Genomic DNA, 21,072 nt, shown 5'->3' with positions numbered 1-21,072 from the left:
TTATGTTAGAATACATTCCAAGTTCAGAAAAACACAATTCTTTTTATTTTAAATTTACAAAATTGCACATTCTTTTATCTAAATAAGATTAGCTTCAAGGCCATAATAAACTAGTCAAGAAAGATTTGTTGAGTACCTACTATATTTTAACCCATGTCCAAGATCAGAAGCAGCATGAGTTTTGGTCCCACCTTTCAAAAGCTCCATATGGAGGCAAGACTAACACATGTCAAACAATGTCACAAAAGATAGGGAATCGAGTAATAAAGAAATCAGGTCTAGGGAAACTTCACATATGAGAAAGAATTAATAATAACAGTAACAACAGTAACATTTATATAGTACCTTTTATGTGCAGATGCTATGCTAAGTTCTTTATAAATATTATTTCAGGGGCAGCTGGGTAGCTCAGTGGATTGAGAGTCAGGCTGTTCTGGGTTCAAATCTGAACTCAGACACTTCCCAGCTGTGTGACCCTGGGCAAGTCACTTAACCCCCATTTCCTAGCCCTTATCACTTTTCTGCCTTGGAACCAATACACAGTATTGATTCCAAGATGGAAGGTTAGGGTTTAAAACTAACTTGGGCATAAAAAAATCTAAATCTTATTTAAATTTTGATAACCAAATGAGATAAAATCAGGAATCATATGTCAAATTCAGTGCAAAGAGTCAAAATTCAGGATGTCTGCCCTTGCTTTTTACAATGAGCCCAAATCAAAGTGCAGACATCATGGTTCATTTATAACATCCAGATGACCAATTTCTATATGACATTTAGAAGTACAATGAATTTGGAGGAGAAAGGGGCAATGGAGAATTGATTCTGAAGTAACCAAATGAATGATCAAAAGCCAAGAATGAGAGAGAATTATAACAGAAAATACAAGAGCTTAACCTTCTATTAGGCTCCTTCATAAATAAAGCAGGAGCTGTGTCAGCTTTAGCAGGTTTCCATCCTGCCTTAACATATTACCCCTTGACATATCAAAACACAGTAAATACAAATCATATTACTCTCATTATTTGAAATAAAGAGATGGTTCACTTTCCTAGGCAGTTCAATCATGGAACCTGCCCTGCTATCATTCTCCCCAAGGATACCATGTGGCATCTGTCTTTCCAGCACTTTCAATGTATCAGCCAGTCCATTACACATAGGTCACAAAAGAGTTCTTGGCAATCAATGCCATTCCTGGCCAGGGACCTGGGCTGGCTTCTAACCAGAGACTTTAAGGTGAAAAGCTGAATATCCTATTACCAATCCCATCCCCCAGAGGCTATCAACAGAGACTATTTGCCATTCATAAAGGACCATTCACTCAAGTCACATATTCTCCATGACCCTACATTCATCACTCCCAAGCTACAAGTATTATAACTTTAGGGCTACAAATGCTTGTAAACTTTCTGATACATATCTCTTTTCTGTTTATATAGCTTCCTCAAAAAGATATGCTGGACAAGAATTATATATTTCTTAACAAACCCAAAGAAAGGGAATTATCCATCTCTTCTGGTACCAAACATCCCAAAGCCACAAATCACTGGGTATAATATTTTATTGGTATCAAAGAAACCACACTATTTCTTACATATACTTTTTTAAATGTAGAGATTGTGGAAGTGAAATAACTTAATCCAACCACTGTATAAAAGTCTTCTTAAGCAGGGCTTACCTTATAATTACTAGAGTTTACCCAAGAAGTGGCAAGTCCGTCCACAAGCTTATCTAACATGGTCTGATCATGCTCCAGATCAGCAGACTTCTGCTTGTCTGAGAAATAGTCTATTAGTTCTTGGCCAACTTGTAGTCGCTTCCCCACATCTTTCTGCAACACCTGTGCCAAGCAAGATTCCATTCGGTACTCCATGGTGGAATTCAAATACAGCACAGGCCAAAGAAAGCTAGAGGGCAGTCTGGCTGAATCTCCTTACTAGGAAGGCTTCCTGGAGGCTGCCTCTTTGTTTGACAAAGATTACTGAGGGCCTTGGTTTCAGAGATGCAATCCGGGGAATGGCAACAATGCACCATGTGTGTCTCAAGAGCAGCTGGGAGGATATTAAAAGTCCAATTTAAATAACTAGCAGGCGATAAAGTATTGAGTAGCACAGCAACGCTATGCTATTGGCTCTAGAATACTTCATAATTCAGCAGTCCATTCTGAAAAATAAGAAAAAGAGGAAAAATCAGTAGAGATTAAACAGACATAAATGTTATAAAACATCAAAATCAAGGACAAAGTAAACCATATTGCAGAGTGGGTTATAATTATGTGTAGAGTGGGAAACATTAACATTTGGCAACCAGATCTGAACAGCTTAATTATTACTTTTATCAGAATGTACATTGATACCCAAAAAAGAGAGGTTCCATAATCCATTAAAAAAAAAGTTCCATAATCAATGCATGATTTTGTGAATTTTACTGCATAAAAATACAGTAGGCACAAAAGTGGCCTTTTCCCATGGTTTTAGCATATTGATTCCAAGCATGAGTCTTAATTTATCAACAAAACATCTTACATCAGTCTGTCTGACTCATTTTGAGTACAGTAGTTCACTAGTTTGAGTTCATTCTTTGAAATAACCAGAGAACTGGAAACAGGGGCACCTCCCATATCAATATTTGACACATTTTGCTAATCTGACCCCCATTAACTTAAGTCTGCCACGTGGGACTTGCCTTCTAATTGTAGTCTTCCCAGTGCTGGTGTACAAGCCACCCAGACTCAAAGTAAGAAAAAATTTGGTTTCAATGTCTGCTTATCTCTCTAGTAGGCTACCACCCAAGACTATCATAATATGCAAAACTAAAAACAGCACTACTTTTGTTTGATGAATTATTATGCCATTAGGAGAAACATCTTACAGAGTAGGACAGAAGGATCAAACACTGATGTGTAGAACAAACTGGATTAAATTGTAATAGGGAAATATCTAACAAAATAAATAATACAATAAAAAATATATATTTTAAAAAGTCAATATGCAGGGGACAGTTGAGTGGCTCAGTGTATTAAGAGACAGGCTTAGAGACAAGAGGTCCTAGGTTCAAATCTGACTTCAGACACTTCCCAGCTGTGTGACCTTGGACAAGTCATTTAACTCCCATTGCCTAGAGTGAAGATTAAATTTAACTTTTTGTGAAATTGAAATTAACTCTCCCCTGATTGTGAAAATTAAATTTAACTCCCCTGCCCATTTTTAGATTTAATCACCAAATGTATAAACACCCCATTCACACTTGAGTAGGGGAGGTCTGTGACCCACATATGCAATAGTAGGTGAAGAATCAGAATTAAACTGACTGCCCCTGGGTAGTCCTAAAGCAAAGCTTCAACTGTGATTAGTAGACATAAAATTAGGGGAAGGCACAGAAAATGATGCAAAAGAAAGTGTCTTGAAAAGGGAGTTACAACTTCCTAAATGAGTTTTTTTACTTGGACTTCTGAGTTTGAGTTGAAACTGGAGAAGAATCTGGTGACTGGACCTGAGACCCTGTTCCTGGTGAGGCTGTTCTTAAATCTTTTCCTTTTGGACTGACACATGGTGAGTGAAAAGGCTAATTCCTTTCTTGGATAATTCCTGAAGAAACTAGCCTCAGGAGAGACCTGCCTCTGGAGAGAGACTTCCCCAGCCCAGGCAGGCTGAAACTAACTCTCCCTGCCTGGGTTGAGCCAGGGGCTGGGAGTAAATTACTTAGTGCTTAGGAAAGATATCTTACCCTATCCTCTCTCTAATTTTCTTACTTCACTCTCTCTATATTTTGTAAATAAACTGTAAATAAATCTCTTTGGAATTAATATAAATTCCTAGTAACTCTATTCTTAAATAATCCAGTCTAACTTTTTAATGTAATTAACCTCTTTTTTTTTTCCTTACACTAGCCCTTACCACTCTTCTGCCTTGGAACCAACACACAGTATTGATTCTAAGACTGAAGGTAAGGTTTAAAAAAAAAAAAGTCAAAACCCAAAAGGATTCTTATGTATACTTTCTATTTAAGCCTGACACTACTGCTTACCAATCTTTGAATATGAGGAACTTTTTTTTAACATTAAAGAAGTTTACAACCCTCACACAGTATCTCTAACCTATGGCTATTTGGGATGCAATTATTCTAATTCAGAACACAAGTTAGGAAGTAATTTAAATATTTAAATTGTGATTTGGTGGGAGAATATGAAAATGAGAAGAAAATTTCCAAAATTGGTTGGATGAATTTTCTTAATAGACTGACTAGCTAACTAGCTGAACAATCTTTCACAGTAAGTTACAACTACTATTATCTTCTTGCTTTTAGTTATAATTCTTCTCACTTCAGAAATATCGGTGTATTCAATTCTTTCCACCATCATTCTACTGAAGTCTAACATCAAATACTTATCCTTCCCCCCTTCACAGTGAGGGAATGTTACTCATACTACCGGTGTACTGCTACACCCCATCCTCTCTCTGCCACTTTCTGAAATCTCTATTATGTGTGTGCATAAATTATTAATATATATCTATAAGAAAGGCAACCTTGGAAGCAGGAAGACCCGAGATCAAGTTCATCTTCTCAGGTGTCATCATTTAAATCACCTAACTCTCTCCAGTACTAAAAGAAAATCTCTACTATAAAATAATTAGCAGAGCAAATCCTGATCTGTACTGATCAAGGAAATTTCCTTATCAGACAAGCTCTATAGTGATGAATAGCATAGATCCAGTCCAAAAAAGAAAAAATCTGAACTTGGGAAACAAAAGAAAAATGGATGGATAATTATCTGTATTATGAGAGGATTCACTACAATAGTCCTTTTCTACAAGATCCTCTGGCAAATACTAATTACAGAATCTCAGATTCAAAAAGGGGCTAAAAGCTATGTAGTCTAAGCCATTCCCAAATAAGAATTCTTTCTATATTATACCGAATAAAACATCCAGACTTTGCTTGAAGACCACATAACTGAGAGGAGAATCACTGTCTATCTCCCAAAGCAGTCTATTCCATAACTGACTAACTCAAACCACTAGGAAGTTTTTCTTTCACATCCTCTCCTATTACTTCCACCTATTACTTCTAGTTCCTCCCTCTGGGGCAAAATAAAATAAGTCTAATTATCTAAACAACAGGTGTTTGTTATGTATCCCTTATGTGCCTGACATTATGCTATAAGTTAAGGATACAAAGAAAAAAGTAAAACCATTCCTTCCCTGAAGGAGCTTACATTTAAGAAGACAACACTGGCAGATATAGCATGGGCATACATGCACAAGCACACACAAGGATATGGGAAATAAATATAAGTTAATTTGTAAAAGAAAGACCTAGTAGTTAGGAAAAAAGGGAGACATGCAGAGCCCATGAAAGGCCTTCTATTATGTGTATTAGTATGTGGCACATGAGCTTAGTTTTGAAATAAACTGGGAATTCATTGAGGTAGAGGTGAAGAATAAACGAAATCTCTCTTTCAAGAGGAATGTCAGCTGCCATCTCTTCTCTCAAGTTCTCTCTTTTCCAGGTTAAACATTCCTATCTCTTTCAACCAATCCTACCTGATTCTCAGGCACACCATCATTCTGGTTACCTTCCTCTGGATCTTCCTTTAAATTAAAAATGGTAGCTAGAACTGAACACAACACTCTAGATATGATCTGAGAAAGGCAGAAGATGAAGAAATTATTGCCTTTCTAGTCATGTACACTATATGATTCTCTTGACACTTAAGATTTTAGTCACTCTTTTGGCTGTCATATTGCATTACTGATGGATATCCAACTTCTAGTGCACTAAAACCTCAAGTTCTCTTCCATCTGACATCACCTCCCCTATTTTGAACCTGTGGAGTTGATTTTTTTTTTAAATAATCTTTACTTTCTGTCTTAGTAACAATTCTGAGAGAGAAGGGCAAGGGCTAGGCAAAAAGGTTAAGTGACTTGCCCAACCTTACACAGCAAGGAAGTCTGTGGCTATATTTGAACCCAGGACCTCCAGATTCCAGGCTGGGCACTCTATCCATTGTGCCACCTAACTACTGTTTTGTTTTTGTTTTTGTTTTTAATGAAGGAAAATACACTTGCAGACCAGTAAAAGTTAACCAATAACTAGTAAATAATGTAGGGGCAGAGTTGGAGGGGAGAGGGGGAGACAAAAGGACAAGAGACTATTTTCTAAATTGAAGTTCTATCACTTAACTATGTAATTTTAGCCTAACTACATAATCCTTCTCAACCTTGGTTTTGTCACCTATAAACAGAGAATATACCTACCCTGTCTACATTAAAGGTCCATTGCTAGGATAAAAAAAATTATGTGAAAATGCTAAATGCAAAATATTGTTATTACTAAAGCACTATGGGGCAGACTTTACAAAAAGCCTTCATGAACTCTCAAGAATTCTTATTACCTAGGCATTTCCTTAATTGAGAAGTCTAGTGGAAAAAAAAATAGAATGAAAGCAAGCACATAAAAGAATAGCAGTAAGATTCGTTTGCCAATTCATAATCCTCATGGCCTTTATGGCTTACCTAACAACAATCACATTCTGCCTTTTATTAACTCTTTTTTTATATATGTCATTTTTCCTACAAGCAAGCAGCTTCCAATTCATGCTTAGAATAAGGCAATCATAGAATCTTCTAGTAGGAATGAACCTCATTTAGTCCAAGCTCTTCATTTTACAGATAAAGGAAATGATCTAGCCATAATCCCAAATAAAAGGGTGCTATGAACATTAGCAAACATTCTCCTTTCATTAAATAAATTAATTGTATGTAGTTTAGGCCACACAGTAATGGCAATTCTGTCTAGCCCAGTGGTTTTCAAAGAGTAGATCCCTGAAGATCAATGACTCATTCAGGGCTTCCATGAAGTCAAATTTATTTTCATAACACTATTAAGATGTTTTACTTTCTAATATAGTTATTTGTTATATGTATTTATAAAAATAAAAATAAATGATAACTCAAGAAAATCAATAGAAACTCCACATAAAAGTTCTATGGAGGCAATCATTTTTAAGAATGTAAAAGGGTTTGAGGTCCAAAAAGTCTGAAAACCACTGTTCTAGTCTATTGAAAAAGGAAAAAACAATATAGGCTATTTAGTAAAGAAAGAAAATAGAAATTATGGATTCCTAATAGCTAAAAATTCCTTCATCAACAGCAGGATTTCAGAGTATCTTAGACCTGGTACCTTTTTTTTCTCCTAAAAGAAATAAGATCTCATCTGGAATTGGAAAAAAAAAATTACCTCTCCCCACTAACCCCCCTCCAAAAAAAAAAACCTTCCTGATTTTTCCAAATGACAGAGCAGTGATGTCCTAAATCAGCTTCACTTCAGAGACAAGGCCTTCTAAAGACAAAACCATCAACGAACAAACCCTCCACGTGAATGAAGAGGAAGTAAAAATGAGCTCAGCCATTAAATAAGGAGAATTAAGAAGGAAAACTACCATTACACACACAAAAAAAATTTGTTGTTGCCCAATATTCAATTAAGGACTGTGGGAAATCAACAGACAAATAAAGATCTAGGAAAAGATATAGATATTAATTCTCTCTTTAAGCACAATTGAACAACAAAACAAGAGGACTGAGTTTCTGGGGATCAAAGTTGTAAAATTTCAATATTGTAGAATAATTTTCTAGAACCAGTATCTGTTCTAAGAGTATATGGGAGAACATACTAACTACCTAGAATATACCAGTGGCCAGAGGTATTATATCCTAATATCAGGTATAGTGGGAAAGGTCAATGAAGAAGGTATTATAGAGTCAAAATCTGATCTAGGCCTTTTCTTCCTATACCTAATACTTTCTCAGGAAGCACTCTTTAATTTTCTACCCTCCGCTCATAAATCGTCCTTCACCCATCAATGAAAAAAAAATATTTTTTCTCCCAAAGCAATTCCACTAATTCCACTAAGGGAATTCCACTAAGGGAATGGAGTCCTATATTATGTCCTCAAAACTTCAATGTTAACACGTAGCTAGGAGTTTGCCTACAGCTTTTAATACCACTTCATAAATGAATAGACAGAATTTCCAGTCATTTCCTTTCCAGCTTTCAAACTTTTATTATTAGAAGTTTGTCCTATTTTCCACTCTGACACACTGAAAAGAGGTTAGACTGTACTAGGGCCAAGAAACCAGCATCAAGGAAAATAAGGTCCAATTAAGTAAACAATGCAAAGACTCCTATCAATATTTGTCAGAGAGACAGACAGAGACAGACAGAGACAGAGACAGAGAAAGAGTATGTGTGTGTGTCTCTCTTTTCTCCCAGTAAACATTTTGTCTGGAAGTAAACTATGCCATAAGCCTCAGGAAACCTGGAATTAGCTCAGCAACATAAAATATGAAACCTTCCATAAGAGATAAGATTCCTGGCCACACAAGACACCAGCACACACAAGATTCACTTTCCTTACTTTTTTCCTTTCTTATAAAGAAGGAGTTTGATCAGCAGAAAAACTGATAATCAAAGAAATCTCTAACACATTATAATTGCGTTACCCTGGGCATGTTACTGGAAAAGAATAAGATCATAGAATAGCAAAAATACAGTGAGCTCCTCCACCTCTTCTTCCCTCTACCCAAAAGAACCACAGACCTAGAAAACACCCAAGATCAAATCCTGATTTGGAATCCAAGAAAAAAACCAAACAATGATTCATTTTTCCAGGCCATCTCTGCAGAAAGAGACAGACAGAAAGGTCTATGGATACTAGGAAAGGATCTAGTCAGGAGCATGCTAGGGCAGAATGTGCATTAGGGCAAGAAGAGGTACCAGGCACTAGCATAGAAAATCTAAACATATGTAGGGTGTAGAACTAGATGCCAACTGGCAGCAATGTCACAGACTTCTCAGTTCCAAGTCACAGATGCAAGGCAGACTGAAAAGACCTGACTTTGGGGTGGCATTCCAAGACAAATAGTAGTTGAGGGTACTAGCATCTGCACTGAGCAATGAAAAACTTCAAAAGCAAGCAGGAGCAATGTGTCTGGGACCTCAGGGGTGAAAAAGTAATCTTAGTTCTAGCTTCCAGATCAGTCTGAAGCCTGCAAGTAGAATAACTAGGGGAGAAATCCTAGACCAAGGGAAATCCTACAGTTCTGTTCCTATGAAATAGCAGAGCTTTCCAGACAGTTGATAGTGGGATGAATACAGCAATAGCTGGATAATAACCCTACCAGAACTACAAGTGGGCCAAGCAAGGCCACTAGTGTATTGCATAGACCCAAAACTACATCAGGAACTTGCAAAGTTCAGACCAGTGGGTCAATGAGACTTTGCCCCATATAAGACTTGCAGGTCCCTAGCCTGAGCTGCTATCCCTGAAATTCTGTAATAACACAATGCTTAATACCCCTAAGAAAGGAACATTGAGAGCAACCAAAACATGCCCTCAAGAAAAATGCAGAGTCCAAAATCATAAAGTCCAAAGACAGAAAGTAGGAAAAATAAGTAAATAAATTTAGGAATTTTGTGAATTAATAAACAAAATTAGCAAACAAACAAAAAAAAAAGAATCCCACCATAATGAGCCATTATGGTGACAGATACACTCAAGACACAAATTCAAAAGAAGAGAATGACTCTAAAATATAACCAAAGCATCAAAGAAAAAATACATGTTGGGCTTAAGTTCAACTAAAATTCCTGAAAGAGATGAAGAGTTGTTTTAAAGAGTGAAAAATAATTTTTTAAATAAAATAAGAACACTAGAAGGAAAAAAATGGGAAAAGAAATGAGAACTAAGGAAGAAAGAACTGGAACAAGCTTAAAGGTCAACAACAATAAACTGTTTAGATTTTAGGATGGCAGCTCTTCTTTGAATTAACAAAAATGGAAACTGAGGGAATAATCATCAATGGGGATATCAGAATGAAGTAGGAATATAAATGTGATGGAATACTATCATGAAGTAAGAAAGGAGGAAGAGGATGGTTTCAGAGAAATCTAGGAAGACTTGCATGAACTGATATCAAGTGAAGTTAAGCAGAATGAGAACAATTTATATAAGGGCAATATTACAAATACAAATAACTTTGAAACATGATTTGAAACTATGATCAGCATAATAACCACAACTCCAAAAACCTAATAATGACACATAGTACCCACTTGCTGATAAGAGAGAAGAACTTAAAGAGTGTGTAGTGAAACTTTTTTTTGACATGGTCAATGTAGAAATTTGTTTTACCTGGCTGTGTAATGGATTTTGTTCTTTCTTTCTCAATTGGGAGTGGGGGTGAAGAGAAGGCAGAATTTTTATCTGATAGAAAAAATTAAAATTAAATCACTTAACCTCCTTGGTCTCAGTTTCCTGACAAATGAGGAAAATAATAGAATCTATTTCATTTCAGTAATTGTGAGATAAATTAAGATATACAAAGTGCTTTGCTTAAGGTTTTAAGGTAGGTAGCTATTACTACCAAGACTATGATTACTACAAATACTACTACTTCAGAGTTGAGTTTTATTTATAAAGGGAAAAGAGCAGTCTCTCTGGAAAATATTAATCTTCCCAAAGAAAGAATTCGAAAAAAGGGTTAGATGGCAGAGTATCTTCTCTCTTTACCCACTAGAGTATATTATCAAGAAAGCATCAGACTTCAGTGACTCTACAAATACTTCAATTAATGCAGCTTATGGAGTTATATTAAATTTCACTTCTTTGGTCAGCTACAAAGAGTGAAATTCAAGGTGCGGCCCCAAATCAAATCATTTAATCCCTTGGGGAATCAAGACTTCAATCCTTTCTTTCCCAATGGAACTCCAGCAGGAAAATTCTACCTCTTTGATGGTAATAATTTATCTCCACACATTTATTTTCTTTCTGCTCTTTGTTACAGAACCAAAGAATATCTGTGCTAGGAGGGACCATATTCAAATAATCCCAGAAGAATCTTGTCTACAACATTGCCAAATAACAGTTATCCAACTTTTTTTTGGAAATTTCCAATAAAGGGGAATTTACTACTTTGAGGCAGACTCTTGTTTCTAGATACCATGCTGCTAAATCATGCCTAACTTTAGCTCTTTATTGTCTTCAACCCATAGCTTCTGGTATGCCCTTGAGGACTAAGCATAACTGATTTAAACTTTCTTCCAAGTGACAATCCTTTAAATACCTAAAAGACCTTTATCATGATCCCCCAAATCCTCATTCTTCCAAAGACAATGTTTAAGCTTGGAAGACTAGAATTTCCTGAAGCAGTAACCAAAATGGGAATAATTAAATTTAGATTTCCTGAAAAACTCCAAGCACCTAGATCTACTGTACAACTAGCCATTTGAGACCATATGGTGAGAAATTAGGTAATCAAATGATGTTTTAAGGTCAAAAGAACACCAATGGATCAAGCATACAGCCTCTTTAAAATTTCATACTCACTTTGTTGAGTTTATACAATCTCTCTTCCTCTGCCAACAACCTGAATATCTGCAACAGATATAGATTTTATTTAGATGCTGGCCCCTTTATAGCTTTCTTACACATTCTGAAGTTCAGCCATACTGGTCTTCTTGCTGTTCTGTATGGTATTCCATCTCCTTTCTCTTTTTCATACTGGCTGTACCCAATGTGTGGAAGGCTCTCCCTTTCATTATCTTTGAATAGTTCTCTGGTTCCCTCAAAAACCTAATTCAAAACTTTGCTGATATCACTCCCTCCCCTAGTTGCTAGTTCCCACCTTCATAAATCTGTGTTCATGCTGTATATATTCTCTATATATTTACACATGCACATGCTTTCTTTCCCTTAGAATGTAAATGACTTAATTGGACAGTTTCATGGGTGTCTTAGTATGCTTGGTGTTTAGCAAAATGTCTGGCAAACAGTAATCACTTGCTGATTGACTGATCATCCCAAATCTATTTAGCTAGTCACTTGGTATACCACAAAGGTGAATAATAGATGATCATTGCCCTTGAGGTGTTCAAAAATGTTATACATATGAGAAAAATTATATAACTGCTAAAGAACAAATGAAACAATACAATCGCCAAACACTAGGCACTAAATTTGGGAGGGATAACTGACCTATATAAGTCATGAAAGCTTCACTTAAGACACTTCACAAATGAAGACACTGAAGACACTTAAACTGATCCTTGAATAATTAGTAGGATTGGTTTCAAGCATTCTAGTCAGAAGAAAAGTCACAATGGCAATGCTTATCAAATGCAGGAAGGTGAGAAGCATGATGTACTCAAGGAAAAACTCATTAAAAGACCACTCTATTTGGATGAGAAGATTTTCATATGGAAAAGTTTCAAAACAAATAGAAGGCTTTGAGTACCTTTAACCAAGCTACTATTTTATCTCCCCTCACCTCTTACCTTTTTTCATGATACAATAAGATTTCCTACTGAAGATTTCTGTCAAGAAATTTTTAGTTTACTACTGAAAAAAATCAAAAAGCATTTTTAAGGCCTAAAATGTGATAGAACCCTGTGCCACCTACTGAACGTATAATATAAAGCAAAAAGAAAGCCAGAATATGATAGATAATTAAAAATAAATATCCAATTAAACTAGATATGACAGATTTGGGGAAGTAGAAAGGAAGATAACAAGAGGTCAAACCAGAAATGAAGCATTTGGAAAGCAAAGTCCTAAAAATACTTTTTCACCTTAGTATCAAGAAATACAATTGAAAATAATTGTTGGTCCCAGTTAATCAACAACCACATCCTAGAACTCCCCTGGAAATATCATGCAGGAATTCAGGCAAGTTGAAAGGCCAGCTTAAACCAGAAATGTAGTATGCTCTAATAATGAGTCCTCTGAAGGAGAAGGGATTATTTGTAGAAACAAAATTTCAACAGTTTACATTCTTATTTGTAGCAAATATACTATAATACCAATTACCAAGCAATTTATGTCATAGTAATACATGCACAAAAAAACTTTAATGCATCCTATATGCTATATCTACTTCCATCATCCTTCTCTCCCCCCCTCCCCTTTTAAAACCTTTACCTTCCATTTTAGAACCAATAATGTATACTGGCTCCAAAAGAAGAACAGAAAGGTCTATACAATGGTCAAATGACTTGGCCAGAGACACATTGCTAGGAAGTATCTAAGGCCACATTTGAACCCAGGATTTCTCATTTCCAGGCCCAGATTTCCATACACTGAGCCACCCAGTTGTCCCCCTCTCCTTTCATTTTTATTCTTTCCTTCCTTCTCTTCAATAATCCTGGAACCTTCTAATTTAAAGCTAAAAGAGCCACTGTGCCTAGGGAAAATTCCATTCTCTTCAATCTCACAACATCCAGTCCCTACCAGTTTCAATTAAGCCACAGAGAAATAAAATACATGGCAGATAGGATCTAAAACTATTTCATCAAACCAACAAACTAAAAGAGAACTGGTTGGCACTAATTTATTCTCATCTTGTACAATAGTACAATTAGTACAATAACTAATAAATCCCAACTTACTGCTCTTCTAGTTTGGAATTCAAAGTTCTTTATAACCTGCCTCCCCTTCCACCTTTCCAGTCTTCTTACACTTTACATTCTATCCCACATACTCTGTGATCTGTGACACTGACCTCCTTGCTGTTCCTTGAACTGAGACTCAATCCCCTAAGGGGCATTTTCATTGGCTGTGTCCCTGTGCACAAAATATTCTCCCTACCATCCTGGTTTTCTTCAAATTCCAGCTAAAATATCACATTCTACAGGAAGCCTTTCCTAATCCCCTTCAATTCTTATATTTAGTGACTAACTGGTTGCTGCTATTTAGAACTGCTGTCTAGGTAAAAATCCCTTTCCCCTACTACCTCTCTCACCATACATATTCACATACTACAGACAGCTACTTCAACCCATCCTAATTCTTATTATCTTTCCTTTGTAACCGCTTTCATCATATCCTCTAGAATTTTCATTCTATTGCTAAATTCCCATATACAATATTGGAGGTTATAGAAAGAAAAGCACACCGATGCACTCTGCATAGAACTGGCAATTAGTATAACCATTTGGGAAAGCAATTTAGAATTATATAAATAAAATGATAAAACTATCCATAGACTTTACACAGCTATTTTGTCACTAAGCAATACCCCAATGTGGTCAACAATTAAAAAGCTTCCAAAATATTTATAATAGCATTTGTTCTGGAAGCAAAGAACTAGAAACAAAGTAGATACCCATTACCTGGGAAATGGTTCAATAAGTTGAATAAGTTGTGATACATGATTACAACACAATAGTACTCTTCCATAAGAAACAAGTATGATGAATAAAAAGATGCATGGAAAGACTTATAAGAACTGACACAAAGTAAAATAAGTAGAACCAAGAAAACAATATATATGGATTACTGCAATGTTGGTAACAACAATAACCACAAAACAATCTAATCTAAATTTTATTAAATTAGAAAGAACAAATATGTCTCCTAAAGAAAAGATATATATCAAGGCACTTCTCTCTACTCCTTTGTGGAGGTGAGGGTCCACAGGTGTCAAGCACTGCATATAATGTTTGATTTTTTCAAGTATTGATCAGTTTTAATAAACTTTTTTTCTCCTTTAAAAAGCAACACTTCGGGGCAGCTGGGGAGCTCAGTGGATTGAGAGCCAGGCCTAGAGATGAGAGGTCCTGGGTTCAAATCTGACCTCAGACACTTCCCAGCTGTGTGACCCTGGGCAAGTCACTTGACCCCCATTGCCTAGCCCTTATCACTCTTCTGCCTTGGAGCCAATACACAGGTAACAGTTTAAAAAAAAAAACACAACACTTCGTTAAAAAGGACACATCTCTAGGAATGAAGTGGATGAAAATGAGGAAATTAATGTAATGTAAAAAACAAAAGCTATCAGTAAGAATCTCTTTCTTTAAAACCTTTCATTTGTTCTCTATTGACTTCTGTTTCACTCCTACCTCTCAGCACTGCATGAAAATCTCACTTTTTCAATTAACCAATTAGTATTTAAGTCTCTACTGAGGCAAGTGGTGGGGTTACAAAAATAAAATCATACTATTCCCAGGAAGTTTATATTCTTTCAAGGGAAAAAAATATATATATATATGTGTGTATATATATATATATATATATATATATATATATAAGTATATACAAAAAAATCCCAAGGTAATTTATAAGAAGCATTGACAACTGAGGAGAAATCAAGAAAAGCCTTTAAGTGGCACTTCAAATGAGCTTTGAAAGAAACCAAGGACTCTTAAGAAGCAAAGATGCAGAAGGCATCCTTCTATGACATTCAAACAAGTGAAGGATCACAAGGGAGGTAAAACAAGAAAGGCAGGACTACAGAATGTGTGGGGGAAAAAAGTAATGATTAATAAAACCGGAAAGGTAGATTGAAGCCAGGATGTAAAGACTTTTAAATACCAGAAGAATTTGAATTTGGCACTAAGGAAATGGGAAGTCACTGAAGTTTACTGAGCAAAGGAGTGACATGATTAGACTCGTATTTGGAAATCAGTTTGGCAGCAAAGAGGAAGACAGAACAGAAAAGGCAGGGAGACCAATAATAGGTGACAAGTAATGGGGGTCTTATGAAGATAGATATGTGAGGGGATAAGAGGCAATTAATGAAAGGTAAAAGTCAAGAAAACTTGACAACTGATTAGATAGGGATGAGGGAGAATGAAAAGTTGAGGATGTCTTCAAGCTCACAAATTTGGATAACCAGAAAGATTGTGATGTTCTTGACAAAAATAGGAAGGTTTGGAAAATGAACACTTTTGAGGAAAGGTAATGAATTCTTTTTTATGCTAACTGAATGTGAGATGCCTATACTTACCGAAATATCCAACAGACATTTAGAAATACACCAGTGGAGGTCAGGAGAGAGTAGTACTGGACACACATATTATATACACATATCTGAGAGTAAGTTACATAGAGTTGTCAAATAAACCAGTGGGAGCTGATCTGAGAGAGAGAGAGAGATAGAAAAGCTGGGATCCCTTGAAAAACCTTGGTATATGCCTACAGTTTTGGGGATACAGCAAAGAATGTTGCATACAGATACAAAAACCAAGAGAAAGCAGTTATCATAAAAACCCAGAGGACAGAGAATCCAGGAAGAGAGTGGTCAATAACATCAGATGCTGCAATGAGGACAAGAAGGATGAGGATTAAGAAAAGGGCATCATATCAGGCAACTGAGAGATCACTCATAACCTTTGAAAGGAACACTGCCATTTGAGTGATTATTAAAAGCTAAACTGCAGAAGAAAAGTTGAATGAGAGGAGAAAAAGTAGAGGCAACAAGAGTAGAGGCTTTTCTAGAAGAGTGGCTATGAAAAGACTCAGACAGTAGTTTAAGGAGATGGTAGACTAAGTGAAGTTGTTTTTAAAACATACAAGATCTATGCATGTTTGTAGAGAGCAAGGAAGGAGATAGTAGAAAAGTTAAGACTGAAAATAAGGGAAAACTATGGGAGCAATATGATGGAGGAGATGAAAGCAGATAGTATCAAGGATACATCATTGGGCCTTGGAGAAAAAGAACCACCTCTCTGCCAGACTGGAATAAAGGAAAAGATAATGAGGAATTATATCAATAAGAACTGAGATGCAAAGAACAGAAGCAAATAGTCTCTCTTAACCCAGGGAAGTATGAGGTCCTTTACTAAGAGGACAGAAAGAGAAAGTTTGGAATAGGTTAGGGAAAGGGGCGGGGCGGGGCGGTAGTGAGAATCAATCAAAAAGAGTAAAAGAATCACTTTACTGTAGAGAGGGTAGTCAATCTTGTTTAACAGTTACATGACTTCTCCAGGAACATATAAGAAAGAGCAAAGGAGTAAAGTTTGGAAGACATTAGCAATGGTAGAACAATGGGGCAGGGAATTTAAGAGTAGAGAACAGTGAAATGTGTACTGGTTAACTATCAGAGCCAGACTAGGAAGAGAGGAAAATTAGAAACAAGAGCTAGAGTGATACCTACAGGTCTCAGTGAGAATGAAGAATAAGTTTAAAAGAAGTGAGGCAAAAATAGAGTTGGAATGAGAGGAGCTTATATAGTTGGAAATATGAAGGATTTTCAGAATTCTTGATCAAGGAAATGAGTGATGATGAGATCAAAGATGGTGACCACCCCGTGTGCTGATGGCTTTGATACTACCCTCTTTGAAGCTACATACTTTCATTAATGCCCTTCCTCAAAGGGTCTATCTGAAAAACCAGCACACTGCCACTTCTAGAATCTTGCTCTGTTAGACCATTGGGTCTCTCCTCTGAAATTACCACTATCTAATGCTACCCCAGTCTGCAACTCTGGCATTGAGCTCCAGAACAATTCTTCTACCTCCGATAACTTTGACATCTGACTTAAGACTCCAACTTCAACTTATTCACTGTACCTGGTGATTTCAATATATAAATATTGATGACACTTCAAAAAAGCCTTTTAGTTTATCAACTCTCAAAGATATTCATGACATCTCCACCACATCCCAGTCATGCCTAGCAACTAGTGTATTTCAGACCTGAAAACATTCTACCTCCAAGATGAAGAATTCTGAAACTCATCTCTAAACACAGTCATTTGTTTTCTATTAACCTACTGCTCCACTCCACCTGAAACTTCTCATTCTAAATGCTTTAATGCTTCCTGTTCTACCAGTTCATCACTCCTGTTTATACTGGTAATTCCTAACCCTGATCACCCAAATTCAATTCAACATCTATTAAATTACATGTGTATATATGTATACACATCCATATAAAATGTTTTATAGATTATAAACAGCTAAGGAGAGATCTGAACTAAGGTCTTACTGAATATGAATAAATCCAGCATTTTATCTGTTCTACCATCCTGTCTACATCTAATGTCTGTTGAGCACTGTGCTACAACTGCTGAGGAAGGCACAAACTTTCTGCATTCTTCTATTCTCAAGTCATCTAATATTGCTACAAGAAGCTATAAAATTTGCTTCCGGAGGCCACTACAAATTCATGCTTATCAACTTTAGACATGACCTAAGCAAGGCAACAGTTTTACTCAATTTTAATAGGCTTTCTAATACACAGCTGTTTGGGCCAGAAGAGATTTGCAGGACTCTAAGTATAGTTCCAATGCCATCGCCCAACTATGTCATGTCCTACTTTACAAAGACAATCTAGATAATCATGAATATCCTGCCCTCCCTCCTTCACATCATTAAACTTCTCTTAGTCTTCACCCTCCTTTCCCTTGGTCTCTAGGAAAAAAATCAGACCTGCTTTTTGCAAAAGTTAATCCTGCCACCCTCCCTGCCACCTTTCCACACCTGTGCCCCAGACTCTCCACTCTCCTTCAGGAACTTGTTTCAACAATCATCCCTCTCTTTTTCCTGGCCTACATCTTTGGATCTCCTCAGCATATTAAACAAAAAACAACAGCAATAAAAACACTTTCCTTAACCAGGATACTCTCACAAATTACTGCCCTGTGTCTTTTGTTTTTCTTTATTTACTAAACTTCTAACAAAAGTGTTCTACAATTGTTGCCTCCCCAACACTCATTCAACTCTTGCAAACTGGCTCCTGTCCCTATGACTTTACTGAAGTGCTCTCTCTTCAAGGTCATCAATGACCTCAAATGTCACATTCCATGTGATTTCCCTATCCTCACATTCCCTGGCCTTTCTATTATATCTGACACTGATGACCAGCCCCTCCCCTTCTTGACACTTAACCCTTCCAAGGTTTCAATGACATTCCTTTTCTAGTTCTTTGATAGCACCTTTCTTGTTTTCTTTTCCCTGGATCAACTGACCCACCCCAAGTGAGGTTAATCCACTCCAAAACTCTATTCTTTAGACCCCCCCCCTTCTCTGCACTCCCTTGGTAACACCATCTATTTTCATGGGGTCAATGAACAACTATGTAGACTACACCCAAATGTATATATCTGGCAGTAAGCCCCAGTCATATATTTCCAAAGACTGCCTGACATTTCTATATTAATGTACTTAATAATAATAATCTTAATCTATTCAAAATTGAAAGGGGTATTTTTCTGCCCTGAAAATACCTGTCTGCCTAAGTTTCTCACTCCTCTTTTTAATATTTGAGCTTTACCCTACTTACTGACTCATTCCCTTCTGCCTACAGACATTTCCATGGCTGAACCTTGCAGATTAATAAATATTTGTTTAATTTATAATTACATTCTTTAAGCAGAAGGGGTGGACAAAAGATTTTGCAACTACTTACATTGAAAAATTAGGATTCTGAATGATGTGTATGACCATGAGGAAAATATTCTACAACATTTTCTGATTTATGGTGGAGAAAAGACCTAAACCTTCCCTTTCCTCCTGCCTTCCCTATTACAGTAGAAGGTATCACCATTCCCTCAGTCCTTCAGGCTCCAAACCTAGAAGCCATCCTGGACTCCTCACTATCTCATATCCCAAATCCAATCTGATGGCAAAGCCTGTCAATTTCATCTCTCCCCACAAAATAAATTAAATAATTTAATCCTAAAGAACTGCTGAGTCAAAGAACAAATCATAGAAATGATAAATAATGACAACAATGAGACAACATACCAAAGTTCTTGAAAATCCACCAGAACAATCTTTAAGGGAAAAATTTTTCTCCCTCAAAACTTTCATCAACAAAAGAGAAAAAAACAAAATCAATAGACTAATTATGGAACTAAAATTACTAGAAAGCTTACATATTTCAAAACTGTGATTAAATTCCAAAATAAGAATTCTGAAAAACCAAAGAACAAATTAGCAAAATTAGAGAAAAAGACTTAACATACACAATTTAATAAGACCAGGTATGATTTGTTTTTTGTTTTAAATGTCAGAAGGGCCAGAATATGCACACAATCACACAGGCACACATACATATGTAAATATACAAATATTACCCAATTATGTATAAAAATGTTTTTAACATTCTTTTTTAATTTTAGGTTTCAAATTTTCTCTCCTTTATAACCCTCCCTTCTTCCTTGATAAGGAAATCTATTTTATATCAGTAAAACATGAGAAGTCATGAAAAATATATTTCCATATTAGACATGGTACAAAAGAAAACACAGACCAAAAAGAAAGAGAAATATGTAAGCTTTAATCTGCATTCAGAGTTCATTGGGTTCTCTCTGGAAGGGGATAGTATTTTTTCATTATAGGTAGAAAGAATGGAATTTAAGAATACCTCAAAGGACCAACCTGAGTCAACTGTCACAGTGCATTTTTCTTAAATACAAAAGGCAACAAAAATAATAGTAGGATTAAAATGTTTATTTCAAAGTAAAATTATGAAATTTTTGCATCAGTTGACATGCCTGGTTCTTCTAACATTAAACAAATAAAACAAATAAACTGTGAGATAATTTTATTCTTTTATATAGAGGTAAAACAGTCAATATTTCAGAATGGAAAAGAATTCACAACAAAGGAATAAAGGAAATGATTAACAATGTTCACCACTATATGCCAATGAAACTGACAATATGAAGAACTAAATAACAATAAAATATAAAATGCCCAAACTAGCAGAACAAAATGTAGAGAATTTAAATAACATAACTTTGAACAAGAAATTGAATAATCCATAAATGAACTTCCAAAGAGGAAAAACAGACCAAAGGAACTTACAATCCAATGCAAATAACACAAATAACAGTAGCAGTATTAGTAGTGATAATAGTTGCAACCACAGCTATCAGTGTGTTAAAGTGTGCAAAGTACTTTCCATATGTTATCTCATTCCATATGAGGTAAATGACATTATATCCCCACTGGATAGAGGAAGAAATTAAAGTTAGAAGAAGGTAAATGACTTGCCTATAGTCACACTGCTAGTGACCTGACTCAGGCAAGAATACTAAAAGACTGTAAGGAATGACAAAAGGGACAATTTCAGAGAAATGCTGAGAAGACTAGTACAAACAAATATGTAGTTAAGTGAGCAGACCAGGAGAATACTTTATATAATAACAACACTGTAAAGATAAGCAGTTTCGAAAGGTTTAAAAACTCTGATCTATGAAATGACCAATCACAATTTCAGAATACTGATGATAAAGCATGCTACCCATTTCCTGCTAAGGAACTGATTAGGGAGGGGAGGGCAGT

At 36.0% G+C, this 21,072-nt stretch overlaps 1 protein-coding gene across 14 annotated transcripts in view; it reads right to left on the bottom strand.

The window, feature by feature from the left end:
• Nucleotides 1-21,072, bottom strand: part of CLASP1 (cytoplasmic linker associated protein 1) — a 355,336-nt gene that overhangs the window by 315,248 nt on the left and 19,016 nt on the right. For 13 of the 14 annotated variants that reach the window (XM_056793731.1, XM_056793732.1, XM_056793738.1 and 10 more), the window contains exon 2: nt 1,679-2,163. In XM_056793731.1, the coding sequence (XP_056649709.1) occupies nt 1,679-1,873 (195 nt within the window). In that variant the 5' untranslated portion in view covers nt 1,874-2,163. Of the gene's footprint in view, nt 1-1,678; nt 2,164-11,389; nt 11,438-21,072 lie in introns of all 14 variants that reach the window. The other variant, XM_056793733.1, reaches the window with a different exon arrangement.

This window comes from Monodelphis domestica, chromosome 4, assembly GCF_027887165.1.
Source record: "Monodelphis domestica isolate mMonDom1 chromosome 4, mMonDom1.pri, whole genome shotgun sequence".
NCBI classification, from domain to species: Eukaryota; Metazoa; Chordata; class Mammalia; order Didelphimorphia; family Didelphidae; genus Monodelphis; species Monodelphis domestica.
Note: the sequence above shows the minus strand (reverse complement) of the source record. Positions and strands in the feature narration are given on the sequence as shown.